General features: G+C 35.7%; 1 protein-coding gene across 10 annotated transcripts in view; it reads right to left on the reverse strand.

Annotated features, from left to right (window-relative positions):
- Nucleotides 1-18,088, reverse strand: part of VEZT (vezatin, adherens junctions transmembrane protein) — a 72,610-nt gene that overhangs the window by 15,081 nt on the left and 39,441 nt on the right. For 6 of the 10 annotated variants that reach the window (XM_060165151.1, XM_060165160.1, XM_060165153.1 and 3 more), the window contains 4 exons: nt 14,395-14,570; nt 11,953-12,228; nt 9,093-9,242; nt 5,142-5,289 (listed from right to left, as the gene is read on the reverse strand). In XM_060165151.1, coding sequence (XP_060021134.1) covers nt 5,142-5,289; nt 9,093-9,242; nt 11,953-12,228; nt 14,395-14,570 — 750 coding nt within the window. The remainder of the gene's footprint in view (nt 1-5,141; nt 5,290-9,092; nt 9,243-11,952; nt 12,229-14,394; nt 14,571-18,088) is intronic. The other 4 variants (XM_060165152.1, XM_060165157.1, XM_060165158.1 and 1 more) reach the window with 3 other exon arrangements.

Below are 18,088 nucleotides of genomic sequence, written 5' to 3' on the forward strand. Positions count from 1 at the left end.
AGTAATAGATATTAACAAGTAAAATAAGTTTCTTGTCTGATGGGGTATGGGGAAAATACAGCAGAGAAGGGGAACAGCAAATGTGGGTTTGTGTGTGTATATGTGAGGGGAAGAAGAGGGAGAGAGAAGCAAAGGGAAGGAGGGGTGGCTAGGAGGGTCTCTAAATTCATCTGAAGGAACTGAGCCACTATGAGGAAAGAGTTCCAGGGAGTAGAAGGTTCAAGTGCAAAGTCCTGTAGTAGGAGTATACTTGGCACATCTGAGGAACAGCTAGGTCCATGCGGCTGGAATACAGTAAGCAAGGGGGAGCATGGTAAGTGATGAAGTTACTGAAGTAACTCTGGTTTTTACTCTAAGAGAAATGGGGAGCCACTGAAGGATTCTAAGCAGAAGAGTAATATTATCTGAGTTAAGCTTTAACAAGATCATCCTGTGTTGAGAGATCATAGGGAGGTGAGCACAAGCGAAGACAGGAGATTACTGCAATAATCCAGGTGGGAGTTAACATGGTAGCTCATACCATAGTGGTTGGTGGTAAGAGGTAAGCAGCGGTGAGACAAGTGACAGAATCTCTTGACAGACTGTTTATGAGGAAAGGTGTTAACAAGGATGAGTCCAGAGTTTCAGACCACAGAAATTAAAAAATCAAGTTGGCATAGCTTACTGCCATTTTAAAAAAGACAAATTTATTATCTAATCACTGCCATATTATACAATTAAACCAAAACTCAGAAATACACATTTTTTTCTGTTTGTTCTTTGAATAAGGGAAGCCGCTCTGGATGAGGGGATAACCACAGTTTATGGGCAATTAGGAAATTTTGATTTAAAGCATTTTCAGGGAATTCCCTGACAGTCCAGTAGTTTGGACTCGGTGTTTTCACTGCTATGGCCCAGGTTCGATCCCTGGTCGGGGAACTAAGATCCTGTAAGACAAACAGCATGGCAAAAAAAAAAAAAAAAAGTCTTTTCACAAAATGCAGATTTGTTTTTTAAAGCAGGAAATACACTCTTTATAATAATAATAATTTTATAAAAAAACTAAGAGTTTTAAACTAAGAAAAAAAGAGAGGTAAGGACTCTGTAGTAGATATTTCACAAGTCTCTCCTCAGGATGCAATTAGGAAGTTTCTTTCCTTTTCAAAGATGCAGCACTTACAATTCCTAAGTTCTCCTAAGGGAAGATATGTGAACAATTAAAAAAAAAACAACCTCCAAATGTATTTTCTTTAGAGGACACAACGAAGATTACAAAGGAAAACAAGAGGCCCCGATTTATCTGTAAACCATCTTTCACTACATTTTTAAAAAAGCTTTAGTTAGTGTTGCTCTTTTGAGAAAGAATTTTAAAATTTAACTTACAAAATCCATTTAAAAATTCTTTATCTGGATATAATGCCAACTGTACAAGGTGGCACTACACAGTTTTTGAACATTACAGGGATTTTCAGCAGTTTATAAACTCTGTAAATCTCAAGATAGGCTTCTTTTGGAGTCCGATATTCCTGGTAACAATGCAACACAATCGTCAGGTTTAGTTATAGATTAGTTATATGTCAAAATAAAGCAGAATTAAAATACTAAAGTTTGTCTGACTTGTAAAATAATATGGGTGAGCAAAAAGGATCCAGCTACAACCAGTACCATTGGTGGTGGAGTAGAGATAACAAGCGAACAAGTCCCACAGTTTAGAGTAGGTCATGTCAGATGCAATTTAAAAAATCAGATAACATTTATTAATCACTCACTCTCTCCCAGGTATTGGACTGGCAAATATTTAATCCTTTAGTGATCAGCATTATGGTTATCTCATTTTATGAACGCAGAAACAATGACTTGCTCAAGTCCACATTAGCAGTCAGGTGAGAGTCAAACCTAGAAAGTCTGACTCTAGGAGGCCCACTGTTTCTTTTTGCTGCCTGTACTTTGGCCAAAATATAATCCAGGATTTAACAAGCTTTTTAAAAAGCATAAAGAAATAGGGAAATCACTGAGACATCTTGATGAGTAAACAAAAAAATAAGTTAAAAGGGAAATTAAGAAATATGACCATAATTCTTTCTCCAAACCCTTCTTAAAGAGTAACAGCTATTACCATTTTGGGTTAACCATTATACAACAAGCCCTGTTGTAGGTATTTTGTTTGTTTTCTCATTTAATCTAACACTTTGTAGGGCAGGTATGGTAACTCCTTTTTACAGATTAGGTAAGTTCAAAGAACAAGTCACTCAAGGTCAAATGACCAGTCAGTGTCAGGGCTAAAATATAAACCCATGTCTGCTCAATTCCAAAGTCGCTGCTTTTTCATCATTAAGAATCTCCCAAATTGTTCTTTGAAAATAACTTTATTTCCATCATAGAGTAAAGCATGGTCGTGGTATTGAATTTGGAAGTAAATGGAATTACCTACAGTGCAACCACACTAAAGAGTAGCTATTGGTATATTAGTATTTTCTCATGGGCTTTTTCTAAACACAGAGTTACTAAATATATATTTATGTATCCTGATTGTTTCACTGGTTTTTCCAAGTTTTTACAAAATCTTCATAAGCAAGTTGTAGCTGGTATACAATGGTTCACCATGTTGGACTTACTGTGATTCATGCAGCTATTCCTCTACTGCTGCACATTTAGGCTGTGTTCCATTTTTCACTATCATAAGCAAAACTAATAAGCAACCTGGTATATAAAGCTTTAATATATTTGAAATCATTTCCTTAAGAAAGATTTACAGAAGTGGAATTACTGATTTAAAGCATATAACATTTTTAAGGCACTTTAAATGTCAAACTGCATTCTGAAACAAACTTTAGGGAACTAAGGAAACCAGTAAGAAAACTATTGTAGCAGCCTCAGTAAGAATGATGGCAGCTGGGACTAGAATGGTGGGAAATGACATGAAAAAAAGTGAATGAGTTTAAAATGTATTTTGAAGGTGGAACCAACACAAAAATCTACTCATAGCTTATATGTGAAGGGTAAAAAGAGTTATGGATAAGAAGGATAGTGCCCAGGTTTCTAGCTTAATAAGTTGTATGATGCCATTTATTAAGATGGGTTAGAATGAGGTTAAAAGTAAATCAAGGCAAATTTCAAGTGACTGGAAAGAAAAACAGGAGAACTAGAGTTTTTATGTGGATCTGAAAATTTTAAAGATGTAAAAGTTTATGCGGTTCAAAACAAAATGAATCTTGAAAAATATGCTGTTAACTACACTTGCACTGATTTCCATGGTATCAAGTGAAGTTTAGAGGCTAGAAATAAAAAAATATCTAAGTGGAGTTTGCTAAATACTGAAAAGGAAGTTAAAGACATTTGGCTTGACTTTTTAAAAATACTACTGGAATCTTACAATGCATACAGTTAGTTTTTTAAGATGCTTTAACTTATGTTTTTTCATGTTATTTTTTTCTACTACTAACTCCAAAGGAGTTCATTAAATGAATGTACCATAAATCTCATTACCAATCTCAAATCACTGAACTTTTAACTCGTTTCGAAGATTTGCTGCTGTAGTAATATTATGAACGTATATCTTTGATTACTTCCTGAGATGAATCTGTGAGCTTAAAATTGCTGGCGTAAAGGGTACATACCTTTGTGAAGAATGGTATTCACAGCTGAAGTGAAGCATACTAGTAAGGCTGAAAATTTTTATCACATTTATTGGCCATTTCTGGTTTTTGTGAACTGGCAATTCACACACCTGACCTATCTTCAATAGGTTTCACATACCTTAGTGCTCTTTATATAGAAAGAATTCAAGCCCTTTGTTTATAAATCACTGCAATTTTTTCCCTGAGCTTATTTACATTTAAAGTATACAGCATTTGGGGCTTCTCTGGTGGGGCAGTGGTTAAGAATCCATCTGCCAATGCAGGGGACCCGGGTTTGAGCCCTGGTCCGGGAAGATCCCACATGCTGCGGAGCAACAAAGCCCATGCACCACAACTACTGAGCCTGTGCTCTACAGCCCGCGAGCCACAACTACTGAGCCCATGTCCTGCAACTACTGAAGCCCACGTGCCTACAGCCCGTGCTCAGCAGCAAGAGAAGCCACTACAATGAGAAATGAGAAGCCTGCGCACCGCAACGAAGAGTAGCCCCCCCTTACCACAACTAGAGAAAGCCTGCACGCAGCACTGAAGACCCAATGCAGACATAAATAAATAAATAAATAAGTAAATAAACAAACAAACAAAAGAAAACAAAAAAAGAATCCATCTGCCAATGCAGGGAACACTGGTTCGAGCCCTGGTCCGGGAAGATCCCACGTGCCACGGAGCAACAAAGCCCATGTGCCACAACTACTGAGCCTGTGCTCTAGAGCCCACGAGCCACAATTACTGAGCCTGCAAGCCTAGAGCCCGTGCTCCACAACAGGAGAAGCCACCACAGTGAGAAGCCTGTGCACCGCAACAAAGAGTAGCCCCCGCTCGCCGCAACTAGGAAAGCCCACGTGCAGCAACAAAGACCCAATGCAGCCAAAAATAAATAAATAAAATTAAAAAAAATATATATATACAGCATTTAAAGTTTAGAAGTTTAATTCTTATGTAGTCAAATATATCCTTTTATGTGGTTTTTAATATATGAAAAAATTCTTGTTCCATATAAGAATTTTGGAGATTTTCCAAGGAAAGGTGCTGATCTTGTAGGTTTTTTACCCATGTTTGTTGAAACAAATGGCTAGTAAATAAAATCACTCATATATTGGGTTCCTACTAAATTCATTTATCTTCAAACTCTAATTTAATATAAGAAATGCCTATAGTAAGAATTTAAAGTATTTCAATATCAGAACATAAGGATCTCCTCTATTCATTCATTGGTTCATTTATTTATGGCTGCACTGCACAGCATGTGGTATCTTGGTTCCCTGACTGGGGATGGAACCTGTGCCCCCTGCAGTGGAAGCGCAGAGTGCTAACCACTGGACCGCCAGGGAATTCCCATTCTTCATCCAATCTTCACAGTGCTGTCCCTCTTTAAAGGCAGTTTCAAAAACATCAGTAAGGCTATTATGGTAATGGTATCCAGCAAACAACAAAAGAAACAGGTGCACCATTTATATTCAGAAAGCACAGGCACAATCCAAATGCATCTATCTTTTCAGCCCTTCCCATCCATGAATGGATTACCTTCAATGCAGGCAGGCTGAAGCCATCTGTAAGGTTATGTGCTTCTTCTTCTGAAATCTGCTCTTCACTAAGTCCAAGGCCCAGCTCCTTAAAAGGCACCACACAGATGTAGTTGGTTACATTGTCACTCTCAGAGTTCAGGGGGTAGGTTAAATTAGGTTAAGGCAATCAACAAAGCCTTTTCATTAAAGCATAAGGAGTACAATAAAACTGTCCAAAATTACCTTTACTTATTTTTGTTCTGAACTTTGAGGAGATTTACATCAGTTTTTTAAAAAAGAAACTAATCTTAAAATCTAATATATTAATATACCTCAAATCTTACAGGATACTTGAGAATAAAATGTCTTTATAGCTGGAGAATTAAAAGTTCAACTCTTCACAAGCGCTAAAGTGCTAATTTAGTTATTTTTCGCATCTACCTTTTGAAACTGTATTATGTACTTTATTGTATCGTGGCTCAGGCCCTTACCACTCTACAGCAAATACTTCCTCTTTTCCTCCAAGTCTGCACACTGCAGGACATCATTACCTGACCGTTACCTGAAAACATGAACTACTGATGTAAGTAACACTAAGCCTGTTCCATCAAGGTTGCTGACATAGACTGCTGCTGTTTCTGCCTTCCTCTTCCTCATGCGCATCTATCAACATTATTATGTGACTTCCTCCTCTTTCATTGTTTTTGTAAAGAATTATATCCATACAATTCTTGATATTTGAACTCTTCATGCATTTATAACATATCCCTATTTTGTCGTATTATAATAATCTTTTGATATAGTACTAGGCAGAATCTATAAATATTCTATTTGTGAGATTGGTTTTTATTTGGAACTGAGATTATAGTATCTGCATAAATAAAATGATGTACTGTAGCTTTCTATCTAAACTTTTCTATGGTCTGAAATAGTTTTTTGTTTTTTTTTTTGCGGTACGCGGGCCGCTCACTGTTGTGGCCTCTCCCGTTGCGAAGCACAGGCTCTGGACGCGCAGGCTCAGCGGCCATGGCTTACAGGACCAGACGCTCTGCGGCATGTGGGATCTTCCCGGACCGGGGTACAAACCCGTGTCCCCTGCATCGGCAGGCAGACTCTCAACAACTGTGCCACCAGGGAAGTCCCTGAAATAGTTTTTTTTTTAAAACTACAAAATCATCTGGATGAGATAAAAATTTTTTCATTCACTTAGTTTTTGAATAAGTAATATATTCAAAGGATTAAAAATTTATAAGGTATTAAGGGGTATAGTAAAAACTGCTTCCTACCTCTATCCCTTAGCCACCTAGTTCACCTACCCAAAGGCAAAGGCAATCACTGTTACCAGTATCTGGTGTATACTTCAAGATATTTTATGGTTATGTACATACATAAAAGGAAATCCAAATATAAATGTGTGTGTATGTGGGGATATATATATATGTGTATATACACATGCACACACTCTTATTTATCCCCTCATATATACAATCCCTTCTATGCACAAATGGAAGGGTAGTATAAATACTGCTCTGTGCACTTCGCTTTTTTTTTTTCATTTAACAACATAATTTGGAGATCATTCCACAATAGTGCATCAAGACCTTTTATCACTTTTTTACAGCTGCACATTTTCCATTGTTTACATATATAACCAGGTGCTTTCTTTTTTTAAATGGAATTCTTTTTATTAATCTCCAGTGTCTGAATTCTTCCTAGGTCAGTTTTAGAGATTTGTGTTTTGATATGAAATGATCCATTTCTCCCTACAGTTTCAAAGTTGTGGCCACAAAGTTACAAAACTATCCCCTTACAATAACTTTAATTTCTTGCTCTGTTCTCATTACTAATCTTGTATATTTCTATTCTTTTTACTTTGATCAGGCACACGAGGGTTTATATAACTTACTGGTCTTTCCAAAGAAATAGTTGGTGGATACTTTTTTAATTCCTTAAGGTTTCTTATATGGAGAATATGATCCGGCCCCTGCCTACTTCTGAATCTCATCTCATACTCTGACTCCCAACTTACTGTGCTGCAGTCTTCGAGTATGATGGTCCTTTTTCTGTACTCCAATCATACTAAATTCACTCCTGCCACAAGATCTTTATACTCGCTGGTCCATCTGACTGGAACTCCATCTCAATTCTAAGTTTAAATTGCAGGCCTTCCCCTATCATCCAATCAAAAACAGCAACCCACCAAGCACTCTCTATCCTATTCCCCTGGGGTTTTCCCCCTTTATAGCAAATATCTGAAAATATTCTGTTCAGTTTTTATTAATTATATCATCCACTAGAAGGCAAACTCCATAAGAACAAGGATCTTTTCTATCTTGTTCGCTGCTAGGTTACCAGTATCTAGATAAGTGACTGGCCCACGGAATTCATACCATCTGCAATCTTTGTTAGGGCCCTCTCAGCCCACCTCACTCCCAATCCCTCACTAAACTATAGGCTCCCCGAGGCAGGGACCATGTCTATTATGTGGACCACTGTATATCTAGTGACTAGCAAACTGCTTGGCATAATATTCACTGAATGAATAACTACTTGCAGTTAACATCCCACACTGTCATATCTCTATTTCCTTCTATATCTTTTCTTCCTTCTACTTGCAATGCACACTTTTATCCTCAAGGTCAACTCCTACTCATTCCTTGAGGGTCAACTCAGGTGTCGCTTCCCTGAAAGCCTTCTGTGTTTTCACAGAAGTCACAGGTCAAGGACATTGTCCTGCTATGCTGGAATGCACCCTGGGCACTTATACTGTATTATGAATATCTACTGACTACACTCAAAAATCTTTAAAAGTAGGTAGTACAGGTTTTTGTTCTGTCTTCCTAGCACATTGCAGGCAGGTATTTAGGTAGTAAACAAATTGAACAGACAAGTTCTTGACTAAAATGAAAGTGCTTTCTCCCAATTTCCAAAGAGGTAATACAGTACAGTATGTGTATGTATGTATGTGTGTGTGTGTGTGTATCTAGATATAGTAAATCTATACATATATAGAAAAGGTTTAAAGTCCTAAGTCCTACAGTCAAGACACAATTTCACCTCTTACTGTGTGACACTGGGTAAATCCCATATAAAGTAGAGATTTTATTTAGTTTTCTCATAAAGTGGAGATAAGAAAATCTACATGGAAAGGTCTGTATAAGGATATAATGATAGAACATAAAGCACTCTGTAAACTTTTAAGCATTATATTTATCAATGTTACAGTACTCAGCATCCTGAAGGTACAAAATAGTTTTTGCATCCCATTTACTCATAACTTACCTAACAAAATTTTAACTAAAATAAAGATCTTATACACTTTTATTTTCTAACAGACCTAATTTCCTGACTTAGTAAATTTAAGAGACAGACTTATCGTCATGCAGTCTTTAAGTGCTTATTATATACCAGACACTGCCTAAGCACTTTATATGCATCAATTCATTTGGTCTAACAAAAGCAGTCAGGAAGATTTTGTTATTATTGTCAGTTTACCAATAAATAAAGCAAGGTACAGAGAGTGAAGAAACTTGCTTATGGTCACCTACACAGTAACTGATTCAGCCAAAATTTAGACAGCCAATCTGACCCTAGAGCCTCTGTTTTTTGAAAGGGGAAGGATTTCCTGTTGCCAGTTTATTTCCATGTCATGATGCAAATTTGTCATGTTCAGTAATTTGAAAAAATGTCTGACCTAGAGAAGCCAGGTTCTTTTGACTTTATTCTTTGGACCAGTGAAGGGAGGGACTTCAAGTGTTTTCCTTGTTAAAAATGAGCCACATGAGAGCAGAACTTTCTTCCTGTCTATTATTGTCATTCCCCTAAGTTTTAAAATAAAAGTGATGATGGAAATCAGCTTCAAAATAGGCAATTTCAGTTTACAGTTAACTTTTATAGGATGCAGCTATGATATCTATATTCAGGACTCTGGAAACATTGCTTATTCTTACATATAGACAGAAAAGGATATTTTTTCAGCATATATAGGGTAGCTAGCCTTGCTGCTTGAAAGTTGGCTCTTACAGTTCTGTAGACAGCTTTCCGAAGACCGATGAGATGCTGACTGGGATGCTGTCCAGCTTTATTAAATGGGCAAGCAGCACTGACCCTGTCAAGCAAACTTGAAAAGTAAAATGTGATACAACTGTACAGGTGTCCTAAAGTTTTTGTTTTCTAAATCCACAATTCTATTAAACTTAGGAAAAAAAATTCCTTTTTCATGATTTTCATTAGAAAATGCTTATAAATATCCCAACTCAGGTCTCATAAATAGATATTTCCCTGACACATATATAGCCACCAGAAAAAAGACAAATGAAAAATTAAAATCTCAAAGAATAAAGGCTTCCTCTGATATGGGGAAACAACAAATTTTAATTGAAATATAGTAGCACTGTAGGAATATTTATGTAAGCAACTGTAACTTTTTGATATAGACACTCTATCTGCCAGAATATACTAAAGTGGTACTACTTTACATTAGTTTTCAAAACCTATGTCTACAGTAAGTATGAAAGCCTTAATTATAAACACTTTCACATTCTTAATATGCATTTACATACGTTCATCAATCGTATTTTTGGTCATTTGTACAGAACAATCAAATACTGTATAGAAATACATTCTGTACATTCATAAAAGTAGGGTAAAATGACTTACCCACCTGCAGCCACTGGCACTTACCTACTCAAAATGAAGTAGGGGACGCAGAAAGATAACAGGACCAGTGGCCAACAGGGGAATGCAAGTAGAAAGGCAAAGTAAGGGTTACTACGTAGTAGCATAGCTACTCTCAAAACTGTTCAAGAGGAGGCACATTTCATAAGCACTTTTCCAAAGATAAATGGGGAGTACCTATTTGCAACAACACCATGTAACATATTATGCTTTTATAAATGAAACTATGAGTGATTTCATATTACATAGTTTTCCAGACAGTAAGTTTTTCACCTAACTAGTAACCTCTCCTAATAGTAAAACAAAGTATTTGGAATTTATAAATTTCTTACACTATAACCACAAATTTGTAAAATAAGACATCTAACTCAAAACTTAAAAAAATGTTAAACCAAACTAAACATATTCAGGCATTAAAAATCTATAAAAAACAGGACAATGATGGATAGGCTTATTTTAAAACAAAGAAATGAGGCAAAGAAGGGTTAAATTATTTGCTAGAGAGGAAAAGTTGAGGAAGAATACAACAGCACTAATATTTTCAATATATGGACACTATTGTTTGTATTCCATTTTACTCAGTCTTAAAAATGAAAATATTTCTAAAAAATTATGATTCAAAATTTATTATTCCTCATAATTTTTTCAATCCATTTTCCAGTTAGATGGAGACAAGTGAAGTACAATTGTTCCAAAAATTTTTCTGTCTGTCTGCATTTGAATAGACAGAAGTCATAATCCAGAGGGAAATCATGCCTAACGGGCCCATTTTAGCTCTTCATGCCAATTCTAGACATATGGGTAAAAGTGGGACAATGACAAAAGGCACAGAATCCTCTATACAGGCCTAAGCATTAATTGGACACAGAGCCACTTTGCTTAACCGGTCAGTCCTCTTGTTGTGCAAGTCCAGAATGAAAAGGAGCTATATTACTTACTTAGTACGATTTTTAACTTTTAAAATTTGACACTCAGTATTTGCTACGCTCTATCAACAAAAGTGGACTTTAACTACAATGGAAGGACCAAAATTAACAGACACTAAGGACTGTTACATTTTGAATTAAGCAGAAAGAGAAGTTATAAAATCTCTCTCATGTCTCTGGAGTTTACAACACTGTTCCAGAACACAACAGAGTGAAGAATGAGAGGATTACTGGAGATTCTTCTACTTTCCTGTTTCATGATATTCCAAATACAGCTTTTATGTCAAGATTGTTTAGGTACTACTCTAGAGTGAGCAGAGTGGAGGATGCAATGACTACCCAAGGTTCTTCTGCCCCCCTCTTTTCATGACTTTCCAGATACAACTAATTAAGAGCAACAATTATTCTCTGCCATATACTTACTTTCTCCCACCTATAGGTTGCAGACGTTATATGAGTTATATAAATTATTAAATATATTATACTACAACTGTCATCTGTAAGTGCTTAGCTGGCAGCCTAGTGTACGGGAAATAAGCTTTAGAGGCAGATGGAATGAACTTTAACATTTGCTCTACCGCTTATAATTGTATGCCTTCAGTTGTATGCAAAATTGTCTGGCATAGAATATGGAACATAATTGGTGTTTTCCCTTTAATAATAGAATAAATAGTCTATCCATCTGGTAGCTTGATACACTTAGAGCTAGACTGTTGAATATTTAATTTCCCGTATTAAATATCAGTGAGAGTATCTGAGAGTATCAGTGCCAAAATATCTACTACTATTAACCTAAAGAATATTATTAATACATGGCAAGAGTTTTCCAAATGAATTCTTGTCAGATACATCTATCATGTAAACTGAGTAAAGAGAGCATCTGACGGTGAGTAAAGAGAACAAGTATTTATTGGGTAACTACTGCATGCGAGGATCAAGGCTCTCTATGTTATCTTATGTAATCACATGGTAACACACAGAAATAATCATGATTCTCAAAGCACTTTGGTTTCTCAAAGTAGAAAAAAGAATCATACCACTTATTAAATCTAATATATAATGTATTTATTCCTTCACTTAGCAGTTAACAGACTTTAATAAGTGCTAAAGAGAAACCTAGTTTTTTCTGTAAATGCAAAACAAAAATGAAAATAGGTAATAAACATTCTAATTTAACTATGTAGTAGAAAAGAATTATTTAAAAAATAAAATGAAAAATGAACTCACAGTGTAAATCCTCTGGAAATGACTTCAGTTTCTTGAATGAGACGTAAAGCTTTTCTCACGAGGTTAGTAAAACCTCGGCTATTTGTTGCTATATCTTCCAAATGGACATTGTATTTTTTTAGGGTTATTTGTAGTTTTGCTGTCCTCCATAATCTCAAAGCTCTTATGATCAGATAAACAAATAGAATCACTCCCCATAGCAGCCAGGAAGATACAATCCACCAAGTGGGAAGCATAATGAGCAAACTAATGAAGGCAAATAGCACTGAGACATCCCTAGAACAGAAAAGCCAAAAAAATGATATCCATCAGTCCAGAGAAAGATGAGTTACTTTAGTCAGCAATTCAGGTTTCCTAAAATAGATAAAATGCTAGCTTCTTTATAAAGTATGACTTTATAAAATATGACATTTTAAAAAGTAATATGAAATAGTTAAAAAATATCTAGCACCACTGTCTAGTTGCTAGACACCCACTGTCTAGAGCTAATCAGTTTAGGTAAAGGACATAAATAGGTATCTTCTGAAAAAACCTTTTTTTTTTTTTTTTAAGATATGTGCTCTTTAACCTAGAAACAAATTACAGATTTTAAAATCTGATTTTACAAATATAAAATTTAAAAAAACTTTAATTTTTACTAATTTTTAATACTAAAAATCTTTAATATTTGGAGATATCATGAGGTCTTTTCCCCTAAAATTAGACTTTAATTATCTGTGCAAAAACATATAATACCTCAAGAAAATATAAGCATTTTTCCAATTAGAAATAATATATACTTCATGAGTAATTGCTTTGAATAAAGTCATCTTATTTTATTTTATTTTATTTTTATTTATTTATTTATTTTTTGCAGTACGCGGGCCTCTCACTGTTGTGGCCTCTCCCGTTGCGGAGCACAGGCTCCGGACGCGCAGGCTCAGCGGCCATGGCTCACGGGCCCAGCCACTCCGCGGCATGTGGGATCTTCCCAGACCAGGGCACGAACTCGTGTCCCCTGCATCAGCAGGCAGACTCTCAACCACTGCGCCACCAGGGAAGCCCCATCTTATTTTATCATTAATTTTATTTTTTATTTTATCATTAATTTTAAATAACCATCACCGCAATTCTGGAAATATACATATTTATTGCTGACCGTAATATGGACAAGCTTTGTATTTTTACACTGCTTTAACTGAAGTCAAAATATATATGAAATTTTTAAAATTTAGGTCAATTACCAATCTACAGACTAACATACATCATTCAAGCAATGAAGGCTTAGATGAAAATGTGAAAATATAGAAAGAGGTAAATAGAGGGGAGCTGTATCTGAGGATATCTGAAAAACAACATCAACACTACTTGAAGACAGTTATATAGTCAAACTATAAAGAAAATGTAAGAATGCTTCTTAATAAATATTTGCCTGCCCTAATTTCCCTTGGAATCTTTTACTGTTAGACAATATTGGTAATATCATAAAGCAAAATCTCATCATATACTTTTATGTAGTTATAGCAAAGTCTATAACGTATTTATAGGGCTCAGAATTGCTTAATGACATTTGAGGTCAAAGAAAACTTGAATATAAAGTTATAAAATTCTTAAAACCTATGCTTCCTTCTAGCAGCTCCTTAAGTTCTTATATTTTTAAAGGATAAGATGCTTTACTTCATCATGATATCTGAGTGACTACATATTTGGAAAACACCATACTTTGCTATCTATTACAATATGAAGCATTTGTCAATGTGACAGGAAAGACACATAAATTCAGAGCACTGAGGCCAATGAATGTAACTGCCCATATAACTTGAACAGTTCGAGCAATAATTTAGTTCACTTAATAAACTCATACTTTAATAGGAAGAGGATATTTACAGTTCTGTATATATAATCCCTTTTTACTATACATATATATTTCTTTTTAACAGATTATGGCCTGAGACTTCTGCATTAGACCCAAATACTTTAAGTGGCTGACAAGTTTTAAGATAGTTTGAATTGTCTATTGTCTATGATCTCTTCTCACCCAACAAAGCAGGAATCAACTGTTTACTATCCTTGGTGCCTCTACAATGTAATTACTACATAATCTATTAATGGTAAAGAAACATAAAGCACTGGCTAGGCCTTCATGAGCACATGAGTATAGGTATATGGGTAAGAGAGATTTTTTTTTTGGCATATGTTATACCTGCTTATTGGGTTGTTAAACACAGCACTAACTATACTGAGTTGAAAATATATAATAATCAAACTGGATATTTTTTCCACCTTCACTTGAAATAGTATTTACTTTAGAAAGGGACTTTTTTTTTTTAACCTCTGGCATATCATTACATTAATTAAAATGCTAAAATGTTTATAATGCCTTTATAATGGAGAGCGTGATGATGGATTTCCTCTGGTAATACTCTGTATGTAAGCAACGGATAGATGTTTTCTGGACAGTACCAAATATTAGGGGTCGCCAGGGAGCAAAGTGTTGGAAGGTGTCCATTTTCCTGTTGTTGAGGTTGCCCTGCAGACAGGACACTGGGATCAAGTAGCTCAATCAGTTCCACATCCTCTTGTAACAGGACTTCCTGTTGCAGGATGGTATGTAGTGAGTCGAGTCGGAATCCAATATCCTTGACATTAAAAGACCGGAAGAGAGGTATTAATACATGCATAATTTTGTATTAAATATTAAGCTCCTACCATGCTAATAAAATTAGAGGTGTTTATTTTTAGTACAGATTCCAAGAAGAAGAAACAATAGTCAATCTATTTTCAGTATGATGGAGAGGGTTTTATTTTCATTATAAATGTGAAACAATAAAGACTGAGGTAGACATTATGGAGCCACATGTGAGTGAAATATATATTTTTAATAAACAGACATGAAGTAATTACAGATTAATAAACCTGTTGAGTTAAGCCTAATTAATTAAATTGTTGGAAAACAACATGGAAAATATAATCCTGTAACAGAAGATGCTGTCCCTGGATGCTGTAACAATATAGCCAATATCTAAGAATTACATCAGCAGAATCAAGGCTTTCTAAAAATGAACATTTAGAATGTATTAAAAATACATCATTAAGGAATATAATACAAAATGACAAAAACATGTGCATAGCACTTTATAGTTTACAAAATGCTTTCACATATACCAGCTTATTTATTCCTCCCTCTTTTCCTTCTACCCACCTATCAAGGAATACATACCAGGCAACATGCTTGACATCAAAAGCATAAAAAAATGAACAAGACATACAAGACTTTACTCTTAGAGAGTTCATAGTCTAACGCAGAGGACTGAAAAGTAAGTGCAAAGAAGTGTGATGAGGTATAACTAGGTTATTATGAAAACGGCATAGAAGGAACAAAACCTGCAACAAAGAGAAAGTAAAAGAGGTGATGCCTAAACTGAATCTTAAAGGATGAACCAGATGAAAGAGTTGGAAGAATGGGATGAGACAGAATGAAAGCAAGTCTCTTCTAGTTTGGGGACCTGCAAGTCACCAATACTAGTTTTTGCAGCATGTACCTGGTGGAGGGGTGAGAGATGAGATAGCAATGTTAGAGCAATTCTCACAGTAACCCTGTGATGTACATTATCATCCTCCTATCCATTCTATAGAGGAGAAAACTGAAGCTCAAAGAGATTAAGTAACTTTCCAGGATTATGATTTCAAACCCTAAGTCTTTGGTAGTTGATTCTTCTTCCCTGAATATAGTCTTCTCTACCAGAAAATTTAGTTTTATGTTGTATTATACTTAGGAATAGGGAGATACTATTGTATGATAAAAATAAAGAGAATTTCTAATGGACAAGACCCTTAGCAATGAAAGTAAAACCAGTTAGGTCTACGGTTTGAGGGCAGTGGGTTTGCTCTTCTTAATCATTCCCACACCACAGATTCTAGCCCGAGCTAACCATGAGGACTTAAGCAGTGATCTACACACTACAGATCCATACACTATGCAGTGATGCACTAAGAGCACATACCCTCTTGGTCATGGGCTATACATCACTTTTAGAGAAGGAGAAGAATATTTTTAGTATTAGGACTATTTGGATATATTTCTTTTAATTATCTAAAAAAAAAAAATCTCAGTGGAATGCTGATCTTCCTTTTAGCCTATAAGGCTTTTTTACCATCTACTGATACACCCTGCACATACCTCTGCAGCATTTTTATGGTTCATATTTGAACTACTGCCTCCTCTCTCTTACAATCCTAACATTAGGAACTACTTAGTTTTTCGACATTCCACTCCACTTTCATAAAGAGAGAACAGCACAACTCACTTTATATTACTGTTAGGGGTGAAGAGGGGGAAGTGGGCTGCAGGGTAGCGACAGCAGGTGGGCAATGGAAGGCAGGAGGGCAGGGGGTGGAGCATGGTAGCTTTTCCAGCAATCCTTAAAATAAACCTTCACATATTGGCCTTATAATTTGGTTTGGATTCCCCAATCAGACATGACCATATTCAAATACAAGTAATAAAAATAAAACTTTTGCTACAAAAACTTGAAATCAGGCCTTTTATGAGACCTCTAAGTAATTGTATAGGGGTAAGTTTAAAGAAGCCTAATTAAATGAAGGCTAAGGCTGACAGAGGGGGGAGGCTGTTAATGCAGATTGGGAACTCTTCCTCTTCACAGACCCTCTTATGGGCATGCCGCTTAATCAGGAACTCACTTTCTTCAACACCACTCCTTGGCATCAGACCTGTTGCAGAACTGGGATAAAGCCTCCCCAAAACCAGTGTGATTAGAGGCAGTATTAATAGTATGGGTGCTCTGTGCTGGGGGGAGGTGTGCTACGTGAACTTTGGCTCACCCTCAACAAGTATCAAGACTTAGTGCCTGGGTTTATATTTTGGTCCCACAATTTAAGCAAGTTAATATAACCTTTCTGTTCCAGTTTCCTCATCTGCAAAGTGAGGATAATAACAGTACCCACTTCACAGGGTTGTTGCAAGGATTAAATAAGTAAGTATTTATAAACTACTAAGAATATCTGGCGCACAGTAAGCGCTATGTAAGTGTTAGCTGTTAGTGTTGTTAGTACATATGAAATAATTAAAAATACAATAAAGAAAAGCTCACAGAATACAAAAACTTACAGAACAGCACAGATAATTATTACAAGGTGGCTGCAGAAAATAAGAGATCCAACAGACTGAAGTTTCTAGGAAAGGCCTTGAGGAAGAGCTAGTACTGCTTATTGGAAAGATTCCAAAAATAGAAAAATGGAACAAATTTCACAGTATAATGGTACAAATATAGACATAGAGAATAGGCAGGGAATAAAGAAAAAGGAAGAGTGTATTGGGCTGATGAAAATATTGGGGGATAAAGCTGGAAAGGTAGATTAGGGCCAAATTACGCAGACTCTTTCATGCCAGCCAAAGTGATGAATTGGACTTGATTTGATAGATAGTAGGGATCTTTTTAGAATTTAAACAGAGAAATAGCATGAGAAGATAACTTAGGAAGAATTCCGCTTGGATGGAATGAAAAGACCATGAGAAGCACAGCTAAAGAATAAAGAGATTTCTATTTTGGCCCCTAGGGATGGAGAAGAGAACTTATTCATGTGTCAATATACTTCAATGATCTTACACGCTTTTTAATATATAGTGCTATTTAATAAAGCTGATGAGGATCAAGTGAAATAATGTATGATAGCACTTTATAGGCTAAAAAGCACTTAAAAAGTGCCAATACCACTAACATCATACTTGCTATAAAGGAATTTTTTTTTTAATCTTTAAGAAGAAAAGTATTACCTTAATGAAAATGAACAATGGTAAAATGTTCAGATATCATGGAGCAATTGCCAGTATCTTTATAAAAGGAAGAGACTGGTTCAATGTCTGTATAGATAACAAATTTTTAAATATTTCATAACCAAGGGGAAAAGTCAAGCAATCTCATGCCAGATGCTAACTGGTCAATTCCTTGTTCCATTACTAGTAAACTATTTCTCAGGAATGTACTTCCTACAATTCTGTATAATATAGGCACAAAAGGGATGCATTCAGAAGCTGGTACTTTACAGTGAAATATGACATGAAGCATGTGGCCAGTGATAAAGAACCAAGAATGAAAAGATCAGGACTATGCAGACTATGATTAAACCACAGAAAAAT

This window comes from Lagenorhynchus albirostris, chromosome 11, assembly GCF_949774975.1.
Source record: "Lagenorhynchus albirostris chromosome 11, mLagAlb1.1, whole genome shotgun sequence".
NCBI lineage: Eukaryota > Metazoa > Chordata > Mammalia > Artiodactyla > Delphinidae > Lagenorhynchus > Lagenorhynchus albirostris.